Source organism: Syngnathus acus, chromosome 5, assembly GCF_901709675.1.
Source record: "Syngnathus acus chromosome 5, fSynAcu1.2, whole genome shotgun sequence".
NCBI classification, from domain to species: domain Eukaryota; kingdom Metazoa; phylum Chordata; class Actinopteri; order Syngnathiformes; family Syngnathidae; genus Syngnathus; species Syngnathus acus.
This window is the reverse complement of record NC_051091.1, coordinates 9,396,423-9,407,157: the sequence shown is the minus strand read 5'-3', so window position 1 is coordinate 9,407,157 and position 10,735 is coordinate 9,396,423. Positions and strand designations below refer to the sequence as shown.

The 10,735-nt window shown below is 44.5% G+C and overlaps 1 protein-coding gene across 1 annotated transcript; it reads left to right on the top strand.

Annotated features, from left to right (window-relative positions):
- The first annotated feature begins 468 nt into the window (after positions 1–468).
- On the top strand, positions 469–9,489 carry LOC119122529 (myosin heavy chain, fast skeletal muscle). The gene is made up of 39 exons (XM_037250831.1): positions 469–681; positions 915–1,058; positions 1,140–1,296; positions 1,371–1,398; positions 1,488–1,596; positions 1,737–1,829; positions 1,905–1,968; positions 2,031–2,129; positions 2,206–2,309; positions 2,391–2,529; positions 2,606–2,724; positions 2,796–2,945; positions 3,020–3,190; positions 3,264–3,570; positions 3,642–3,709; positions 3,787–3,874; positions 3,959–4,076; positions 4,158–4,281; positions 4,356–4,492; positions 4,575–4,830; positions 4,897–5,139; positions 5,220–5,396; positions 5,464–5,609; positions 5,697–5,787; positions 5,850–6,239; positions 6,305–6,431; positions 6,515–6,633; positions 6,716–6,912; positions 6,982–7,165; positions 7,229–7,394; positions 7,462–7,586; positions 7,691–7,999; positions 8,056–8,259; positions 8,342–8,467; positions 8,529–8,699; positions 8,773–8,877; positions 8,958–9,053; positions 9,168–9,299; positions 9,373–9,489. The coding sequence occupies exons 1-39, from the start codon at positions 481–483 to the stop codon at positions 9,391–9,393; spliced, it is 5,805 nt and encodes a 1,934-aa protein (XP_037106726.1). The 5' UTR covers positions 469–480; the 3' UTR covers positions 9,394–9,489.
- Positions 9,490–10,735: the final 1,246 nt, after the last annotated feature.

The following is a 10,735-nucleotide window of genomic DNA, read 5'->3' as shown; positions in this document are numbered from 1 at the left end:
TGTGACATTGTTTTAAAGAGCTCGGTTTTATTTAACATTCATTCTTCAGACATCTCTATCTATCCATCTATCCATCTATCCAGCCATCTATCTATCTATCTATCTATCTATCTATCTATCTATCTATCTATCTATCTATCTATCTATCTATCTATCTATCTATCTATCTATCTATCTATCTATCTATCTATCTATCTATCTATCTATCTATCTATCTATCATCCATCCATCCATCCATCCGTCTATCTCTGTCTGTCTGTCTGTTGAGCTGCCCGTCCATCCATCCATCCATCCATCCATCCATCCATCCATCCATCCATCCATCCATCCATCCATCCATCCATCCATCCATCCATCCATCCATCCGTCCGTCCGTCCGTCCGTCCGTCCGTCCGTCCGTCTGTCCATCCAAATATATTTACACTTCATATCAGAGAGGATTACCATGTGACTTCTTCCTCTTTGCAGTAAAGCATCATCATGGGAGACGGAGAAATGGAATGTTTTGGCGCGGCGGCCATTTACCTCCGTAAGCCAGAACGTGAGCGAATTGAAGCGCAAAACACACCCTTCGACGCTAAGACGGCTTACTTTGTGTCCGAACCTGGCGAGATGTACCTCAAGGGCAAATTGTTGAAGAGAGAGGGTGGTAAAGCCACCGTGGAAACACTCTGTGGGAAGGTGAGAACAAACATAAATGATCAATGATGGAAGGAATTACATACATGTTTACATAAGGACAAAGATAGAGAATGTGTCATCTGCTTTATATGGTTACAGGTCACGGCAGGTCAAGTTATTAATTACACATCATCCAAGCTTGCAAATATGGAACTTGCTTTGTGCACATAAAATAATCTCAACTATTCCCAAATCATTGCAATAACTATCTCACACGTGTACTTCTGTGTCAGACTCTGACTGTAAAGGAGGATGAAATCTTCCCAATGAATCCACCTAAATTCGACAAGATTGAGGACATGGCCATGATGACCCACCTCAGTGAGCCTGCTGTGCTGTATAACCTCAAAGAGCGCTACGCAGCATGGATGATCTACGTGAGTTTTCTTCAAAAGGAAACTTTGGTTACAATGGCTCATATAGCTTAACATTCATCTTTTTTTTAATTACATCTTTAGACCTATTCTGGGTTATTCTGCGTCACTGTTAATCCCTACAAGTGGCTCCCGGTGTATGACTCAAGGGTCGTATCAGGATACAGAGGCAAGAAGAGGATTGAGGCTCCTCCCCACATCTTTTCCATCTCTGACAACGCCTATCAGTTCATGCTCCAAGGTATTATTATAGATATATGTATATATAATATTTCAATTTTTTTGACAAATAACGTGGTTTTATGTTTTTTACAGATAGGGAAAATCAGTCCGTTCTCATCACGTATGTTCATACAGTATATGAAACACTATTGAGTCAATATTTTTTTAACAGGGAAGAAAGCCATTGCTAATTTTTTGTTTACCTTTCAGTGGAGAATCTGGTGCAGGAAAGACTGTCAACACCAAGCGTGTCATCCAGTACTTTGCGACAATCGCAGTGGCTGGAGGAAAGAAGCAAGAGCAATCAGGCAAAATGCAGGTTGAAATACATACAAATAATTACAACTGTGTAATCTTGCTCTGAATTTATATCAAGCTTACCAAACAGCTTTATCAAACAGTACGTACAACATAACTTGATATGAAGCCTTTGTGCCCTAATTAATTTTCTTCTTGAAGGGCTCGCTGGAGGATCAAATCATCGCAGCAAATCCCCTGCTGGAGGCTTATGGGAATGCCAAAACTGTGAGGAATGACAACTCATCCCGCTTTGTAAGTATCTATTTATCTTCTCACACAATGGTTGTCTAAGATCTTAAAATACTCACCTCCTCCTCTTTGACGTAGGGTAAATTCATTAGAATCCACTTTGGCACAACGGGAAAGCTGGCTTCTGCAGATATTGAAACATGTAAGATTTGAATTAAACACACAGATTGGGGCTTGTCTAACATGGGTCCATGTGATCTACAGATCTGCTGGAGAAGTCTCGTGTGACCTTCCAGCTGTCTGCTGAGAGGAGCTACCACATCTTCTATCAGATCATGACAGGCCACAAACCCGAATTACTTGGTAGGAAAACATTTGGACTGTGGAACTTTGGTGTCTGGTGTCTAGCGAGAACTAACCTCACATTTTGTTCTGGCAGAGGCTCTGCTGATCACCACCAACCCTTTCGACTATCCCATGATCAGTCAGGGTGAAATTACTGTCAAGAGCATCAATGATATTGAGGAATTCATTGCCACTGATGTAAGATGACTTCACTTGAAGGTTCTGGCGAACGCGCTGTGCACAAAAATTGTACTTGTTGTTTTTAAATGGCCACCACAGACAGCCATTGACATCCTTGGCTTTACTGCTGAAGAGAAGGTCAGCATGTACAAGCTAACCGGAGCTGTGATGCAGCATGGAAACATGAAGTTCAAGCAGAAGCAGCGTGAAGAGCAAGCCGAGCCTGATGGAACCGAGGGTGAGTCGCCCATCGTTTTGCCATCATCAAACTTGAATCGACTATTCTAATTTCTTATAATGTCATTGAATTTCAGTCGCCGATAAAATCTCCTACCTCATGGGCCTGAACTCCGCTGACCTCCTGAAGGCTCTGTGCTACCCGAGGGTCAAAGTCGGGAATGAGTTTGTGACCAAGGGCCAGACTGTGCCTCAGGTACAAAGTAGCGCTTCAATGGTTGATGCAATTTCTTGAAAGTCTTTATTCATGTTGATTTGTGTCAACAGGTGAACAACTCTGTCTCTGCCCTCTGCAAATCCATCTATGAGAAAATGTTTTTTTGGATGGTGGTCAGAATTAATGAGATGCTGGATACCAGGCAGCCCAGAAGCTTCTTCATTGGTGTCTTGGACATTGCTGGTTTTGAAATCTTTGATGTGAGTATGCATAAAGTATCAAAAGCTTGGTCAAAATTTTGTTCACTTAAAAACTTTTTCTTTTCATGTGACAGTTCAACAGCTTGGAGCAGCTGTGCATCAACTTCACCAATGAGAAACTGCAACAGTTCTTCAACCACCACATGTTTGTGCTGGAACAAGAGGAGTACAAGAAAGAAGGAATCGAGTGGGAGTTCATCGACTTCGGTATGGACTTGGCTGCCTGCATTGAGCTTATTGAGAAGGTAAACGAGAAAACCATCCAAACTCGGAAAGAAGTGCATTGACGCGATAGTAAAAGACAAAATGTCCTTCCAGCCAATGGGCATCTTCTCCATCCTTGAAGAGGAGTGCATGTTCCCCAAGGCTTCAGACGTCACCTTCAAGAACAAGCTGTACGACCAGCATCTTGGCAAAACCAAGTCGTTTGAGAAGCCAAAGCCGGCCAAAGGCAAAGCTGAGGCCCACTTTGCTCTTGTTCACTACGCTGGCACTGTGGACTACAACATTGTTGGCTGGCTGGACAAGAACAAGGACCCTCTGAATGACTCGGTTGTTCAGCTCTACCAGAAGTCCTCTACCAAGCTGTTGTCCTTCTTGTATGCATCCCACGCCTCAGTAGAAGGTAAGAGATGCTCTCCATCAATTTTACAGCTGAACGTAGTCTTGCTGATACGATTCTGATTCAACCAACAGCTGAGGGTGGAAAGAAAGCTGGCAAGAAGAAGGGTGGCTCCTTCCAAACCGTGTCTGCTTTATTCAGGGTAAGATGAAGAAACAGAATAGTCGCACAGTGTTCCATTTTACATGGTGCCAATGTGATGTATTCTCAATTCCTCAGGAGAATTTGGGCAAGCTGATGACCAACCTCAGAAGCACCCATCCTCATTTCGTGCGTTGTTTGATTCCTAATGAGTCCAAGACTCCAGGTACACCCTCTCTAATATTAGAATTGCATTAGGACTACGGTACAATAATAAAAATTCTGAAGCTGAATTGTCCTCATTTTCAAGGTTTGATGGAGAACTTCCTGGTCATCCATCAGCTGAGATGTAACGGCGTGCTGGAGGGCATCAGGATCTGCAGGAAAGGTTTCCCCAGCAGAATCCTCTACGGCGACTTCAAGCAGAGGTTGTAGAGTCAAATGCCATCTAATAGTGACTCTCGGTCAGTCAAAATAATACGGGACAAAAAAATAAATGAATGTTTCAGATACAAAGTGTTGAATGCCAGCGTCATCCCTGAGGGTCAGTTCATCGATAACAAGAAAGCATCAGAGAAACTTTTGGGCTCCATTGATGTAGATCACACACAGTACAAGTTCGGTCATACCAAGGTAGAATAAAAAGAAAATGACTTTTTGAGTATTCCAAGACCAGACTAAAGAGAAGTCAATGTCCTGACTTGTAGGTGTTCTTCAAAGCCGGTCTGCTGGGTACACTGGAGGAGATGAGAGATGAGAAACTTGCCGAGCTGGTCACAATGACTCAGGCTCTCTGCAGAGGTTACGTCATGAGGAAGGAGTTTGTTAAGATGATGGAGAGGAGGTACGCTACACTGACCGTCCATATTCTCCTGAAATTTCCCTTCAAAGAAGAAAAAAATGAGTCTTTGCTTCCATCTTGTCAGGGAGGCCATCTACTCCATCCAGTACAACGTCCGCTCATTCATGAATGTCAAACATTGGCCGTGGATGAAGCTCTACTTCAAGATCAAGCCTCTGCTGAAAAGTGCAGAGACTGAGAAGGAGATGGCCCAAATGAAAGAGGACTTTGAGAAAACCAAGGAGGATCTTGTAAAAGCCTTGGCCAAGAAGAAAGAACTGGAGGAAAAGATGGTGTCTCTCCTGCAGGAGAAGAATGACTTGCAGCTGCAGATTCAGTCTGTAAGTGAAATAGATCGAGATGTATCACTGTGAAGATTGTTTACATTTTGCTTATCACGTCTTCAGGAGGGTGAAACTCTTGCCGATGCAGAGGAAAGGTGTGAGGGGCTCATCAAAGCCAAAATCCAGCTTGAGGCCAAAGTCAAAGAAACATCTGAGAGGCTGGAGGATGAGGAGGAGGTGAACGCCGAGCTGACGGCCAAGAAGAGGAAGCTGGAGGACGAGTGCTCCGAGTTGAAGAAAGACATTGATGACTTGGAGCTTACCCTGGCTAAAGTTGAGAAGGAGAAGCATGCCACAGAGAACAAGGTTTTTGAAAGTTGCTATTTTTTGATGACTCAAGTTTCATCCAGAACATTGTTCACTCAAACATATGTGTATTTATGCAGGTCAAGAACTTGACCGAGGAGATGTCTTCTCAAGACGAGACCATTGCCAAGTTGTCCAAAGAGAAGAAGGCCCTCCAAGAGTCCCACCAGCAGACCTTGGATGACCTTCAGGCAGAGGAAGACAAAGTCAACATTCTGACAAAGGCCAAGTCCAAACTGGAGCAGCAAGTGGATGATGTGAGTCAGCTGTATGTTGAAACGAATGTCGAACGAGATGGAACCTAAACACATTTATTCCCCACAGCTTGAAGGATCACTGGAGCAAGAAAAGAAGCTTCGTATGGATCTGGAAAGAGCTAAAAGGAAACTTGAGGGAGATCTGAAATTGGCTCAGGAATCTATCATGGATCTTGAGAATGATAAGCAGCAGTCTGATGAAAAAATAAAGAAGTGTGTATTTACTGTCTTTACATAATGACGTACTGTGATGAACCTACATCTTAAATACAAGATATTATTTCCGTTATTCACTTGCAGGAAGGACTTTGAGGTCAGCCAATTACTGGGTAAGATTGAAGACGAGCAAACTCTCGGAGTCCAATTACAGAAAAAGATAAAAGAACTTCAGGTATTTGGTGATGAGACTCACGGTGTCTTGAGAAAATAGCGACTCAAATTTGTACCTGTCAGGCCCGCATTGAGGAGCTTGAGGAGGAGATTGAAGCCGAGCGGGCCGCTCGCGCCAAGGTGGAGAAGCAGAGGTCCGATCTCGCCAGGGAACTTGAGGAGATCAGCGAGCGACTCGAAGAAGCCGGCGGAGCCACCTCTGCTCAGATCGAGATGAACAAAAAGCGTGAAGCCGAGTTCCAGAAGCTGCGTCGCGACCTGGAAGAGTCCACCCTGCAGCACGAGGCCACCGCCGCAGCTCTCCGCAAGAAGCAGGCCGACAGCGTGGCTGAGCTCGGCGAGCAGATCGATAACCTTCAGCGGGTCAAACAGAAGCTGGAGAAGGAGAAGAGCGAATACAAGATGGAGATTGACGACCTCAGCTGCAATATGGAGGGCATTGCCAAATCAAAGGTGACCTAGTTTCAACCTCAAATGAAAAAAATTATATATTTTTTATAAACATTTTCTTTCACCAGGCTAATCTTGAAAAGATGTGCAGGACGTTAGAAGATCAACTGAGTGAGCTCAAGTCCAAGAATGATGAGAATGTTCGGCAACTAAATGACTTTAGCGCCCAAAAAGCAAGACTTCAAACTGAGAATGGTAAGAATAAAAAAAAATAATAATCTTCCAATCTTTTATCTTGTTTCCGGTTCAAACTTCATTTGAATGTCATCTTTGATTAGGTGAATTTACACATCAGCTGGAGGAAAAAGAAGCCCTGGTGTCTCAGCTCACAAGAGGGAAGCAGGGCTACACTCAGCAGATTGAGGAGCTCAAGAGGCACATTGAGGAGGAAGTGAAGGTCCATAAAATCAGCCTCACAAAAAAAAAACGACTTGACGATAAGTGAAACATATTCACCTTTGACCTCTTCTGGGTGGCAGGCCAAGAACGCCCTGGCCCACGCCGTGCAATCCTCTCGTCACGACTGCGACCTTCTCCGAGAGCAGTACGAGGAGGAGCAGGAGGCCAAAGCTGAGCTGCAGCGAGCCATGTCTAAGGCCAACAGCGAGGTGGCTCAGTGGAGGACCAAATATGAGACAGACGCCATCCAGCGCACTGAGGAGCTTGAGGAGGCCAAGTAAGCTACAGCGAAGAACGAAGAACGACGATTAAAGCGCTCATGACACCAAGTGATGCGTCTTTGCAGGAAGAAGCTTGCTCAGCGTCTCCAGGACGCAGAGGAGTCCATCGAGGCAGTGAACTCAAAATGTGCCTCACTGGAAAAGACCAAACAGAGGCTGCAGGCAGAAGTGGAAGATCTGATGATCGATGTAGAAAGAGCCAACGCTCTGGCTGCCAACCTTGATAAGAAGCAAAGGAACTTTGACAAGGTCTGTTCAGATTACGTCAGTTACGGTCTCAACCAATTCTTAATAACGTTCTAATACTTTCAGGTTCTTGCTGAGTGGAAGCAGAAATATGAAGAGAGCCAAGCAGAACTTGAGGGATCTCTGAAGGAGGCCCGCTCCCTCAGTACTGAAATGTTCAAACTGAAAAACTCCTATGAAGAAGCGTTGGATCACCTGGAGACTCTAAAGAGGGAGAACAAGAACCTGCAACGTAAGATCCACACCCTGATTTTCCCAAAAGACCAAAAACAACAAAACGGTCATCTGCTGTCTCACAGAGGAGATTGCTGACCTGACCGAACAAATTGGAGAGACTGGAAAGACAATTCATGAACTTGAGAAGGGAAAGAAGACACTGGAGAGTGAGAAGAGTGAAATTCAAACAGCTCTGGAGGAAGCAGAGGTAACAATTTATCATCATATAATTTCAAACCACAACAGGGAGGATGTAAAGAGAATTTGGACTACACCTTATGCCAAGGGGTTCAAGGTCCTCCTTGTCCACAGGCTACTCTGGAACACGAGGAGTCCAAGATTCTTCGCATTCAACTGGAGCTGACCCAAGTCAAGGGCGAGATTGACAGAAAGCTTGCGGAGAAGGATGAGGAGATGGAGCAGATCAAGAGGAACAGTCAGCGTGTCATCGAGTCCATGCAGACCACTTTGGATGCTGAGATTAGGAGCAGGAATGATGCCTTGAGAATCAAGAAGAAGATGGAGGGGGACCTGAATGAGATGGAGATCCAGTTGAGCCATGCCAACCGCCAGGCATCTGAAGCTCAGAAACAGCTGAGGAATGTCCAGGGACAACTCAAGGTAGAGAGAGATCTCCAAGAGCTGCTAGGTGGTACTAAATTTGTTTCGTTGTACAGGATGCCCAGCTTCATCTTGATGAAGCCATACGAGGTCAAGAAGACATGAAGGAGCAGGTTGCCATGGTGGAGCGCAGGAACAACCTAATGCTGGCTGAGATCGAGGAGTTGCGAGTTGCTCTGGAGCAGACAGAGAGAAGCCGCAAAGTGGCTGAAGCTGAGCTGGTCGATGCCAGCGAGCGTGTTGGTCTGCTGCACTCTCAAGTATGCTTCACATGTGGTTTTCTGAGTAAAACAAAAAAAAAGTTTGCAATGTGACAGTAGGCATTTGCTTCATCTAAAATAGAACACCAGCCTGATTAACACCAAGAAGAAACTGGAGGCTGACCTTGTCCAGATCCAAGGTGAAGTGGAGGATGCTGTGCAGGAATCAAGAAATGCTGAAGAAAAGGCCAAGAAGGCCATCACTGATGTGAGTTTTAACTGCCTTTCAACTTTTGGTGAAGACTATTGTTGAGCCTGTTGCCTTGCAGGCTGCCATGATGGCAGAGGAGCTGAAGAAGGAGCAGGACACCAGCTCTCATTTGGAGAGGATGAAGAAGAACCTGGAGGGGACCGTCAAAGATCTTCAGCACCGTCTGGATGAGGCTGAGAGCCTGGCCATGAAAGGTGGCAAGAAGCAGCTCCAGAAAATGGAGGCTCGGGTAAAGATCTCATCACACTCGCTTTGAGACGACTCAAGGACTATCAAAATGTCGATCCTCCATTTTGTTTCAGGTGCGTGAGCTTGAAGCCGAGGTAGAAGCCGAACAGAGGCGAGGATCCGACGCCATCAAAGGCGTCCGTAAATATGAGAGAAGAGTGAAGGAGCTTTCCTACCAGGTCAGTGTTCATCTTCTCCTTCGTGTCAACTGTTATTTGAAATTTGTGCTAAAAAAAAAATCTATTCATGTCTCCATCAGACTGAGGAGGACAAGAAAAACGTCACTCGCCTTCAGGATTTGGTAGACAAGCTGCAGCTGAAGGTCAAGGCCTACAAAAGGCAGTCAGAAGAGGCTGTAAGTGCAATTTCCATTAGCTTTTCTGTGTGCTAGCAATCAAACCAAAACAAGCATAAGTAGAAATAATGTTCCAATTAGTTGACCGAAATAAAATGTTGAATTGTCTCGCAGGAGGAACAGGCCAACACTCACATGTCCAGGCTGCGGAAGGTGCAACATGAGCTGGAGGAGGCTCAGGAGCGTGCAGACATCGCAGAGTCACAAGTCAACAAGCTGAGGGCCAAAAGTAGGGAAATAGGGAAAGTGAGTATCACATTCGAGAGAAAAGTTGCCGTCACGTGAAACTCAAACCAACATTCTTGTGTCTGCATTGTAGGCAAAGGATGCTGAAGAATAAAATGCAACTGAATGGAGAGACTAAAATGAGAATCATAAAATATGATCTCTCAGGACATCCTGACACATTACAATAAATTTATTTTGCATGTCTGAAGACTTGTGTTTTATTTCATACGTCATAGAGGAAGTAAAGGGTCTGAGATTGAAATCCAGAAGGCCAAGCCAGACTTTGGTGCCTCTGAAGAACAGTGCTGAAGAATATCGAGGAAAATAGATCTGAAGAAGCAGTAGTGTACATTTTGTTTGGTTAAAAGATAAAAATAATACAAATAAAATATATAAAAAACTAGCTGTGAAATGTGAAAAGAGCTTGCTGTACATCTTTTGGTGCGTCGACCAAAATATGAATAAAATAACATGGGTCTGCAAAGGCCAATTAAAATGCCGGAAAACTCTTCAAATAAAACTGCCAAAGTGGGAAGTTGTCAACGCAAGATTGAGTGCCGTCCGTCATTCCGAAGGTGCAACACATGCTCAGATGGACAGCAGACGTTTGATAGCGAGCAGGCGCCACTATGCGCTTCCTCCCCGAGGAGCGTGTTCAACTGGCATAGTGACAAACGAGGGCTGCCCTTTGACCTCTACACTCCGCTTAATAAGGCACCTGTTCTCTTTAGAATGTGAGGCATCCAGGACTACACACCCTATTCTAAATCACTCACAGCAGCGAGCACCATTTTAAAACTATCTCACTTCGTACACTACATCGTTCAAATCAGAAGGTACGAATCAATCCACTAGTCCATATAGACCAGTGTCGCCTAAATAACTAACAAGGCACCAGTGGTTGGATGGTGTCAGTCATCTGAAGCAGATTAATGATAGCAGGCAGCATTATCGCAACAGACGTCGCGGGAGAAGCTTGTGTAGAATGTTCAGAGTCAGACTCATGTTTCTCTTCGGTGTCTTGACTGAGTGACAGCGTGAGCAAATGCTAAAGCTATTTGATTGATGGATTTGTCGCCTGGTCTATGCCACACACATTTTTGTCATTTTTAAACCTTGACAGTTGACATGGGGGGGAATCCGAAAGGTTTACTGCTTGTTTTCATCCTGTTGAGAGAAGCGCTTTACGCACTATGTGTGAAATGCATTCGTTTGCTTCTCGCTAACGCTAGCATTAGCTTACTTCGTAGCTTGACTGCAGTGCTTGTTTACAGGATGTGTTCATAAATACTGTGAGGGGATTTATTTTGTTACGTGTTATGCATGTATGGACAAGTCTTCTGCCGTTGACATCATTTAATCAGTCAAAAAGTTTGCGCCACAAGTAAACGCTACCTCGTATCTCATTTGCAAGAGATTGCACCTCAGTAGAAAAGAGGGACCAGTGATGTTAT

What these genes read in the sequence shown, in the direction of transcription:
- LOC119122529 (XM_037250831.1), top strand. Translation starts at nt 481, where the DNA reads ATGGGAGACGGAGAAATGGAATGTTTTGGCGCGGCGGCCATTTACCTC. An exon ending in CAGCTCTGGAGGAAGCAGAG is followed by an intron (nt 7,587 to 7,690) that starts GTAACAATTTAT and finishes CCTTGTCCACAG; the next exon opens with GCTACTCTGGAACACGAGGA. An exon ending in AAAGTAGGGAAATAGGGAAA is followed by an intron (nt 9,300 to 9,372) that starts GTGAGTATCACA and finishes TCTGCATTGTAG; the next exon opens with GCAAAGGATGCTGAAGAATA.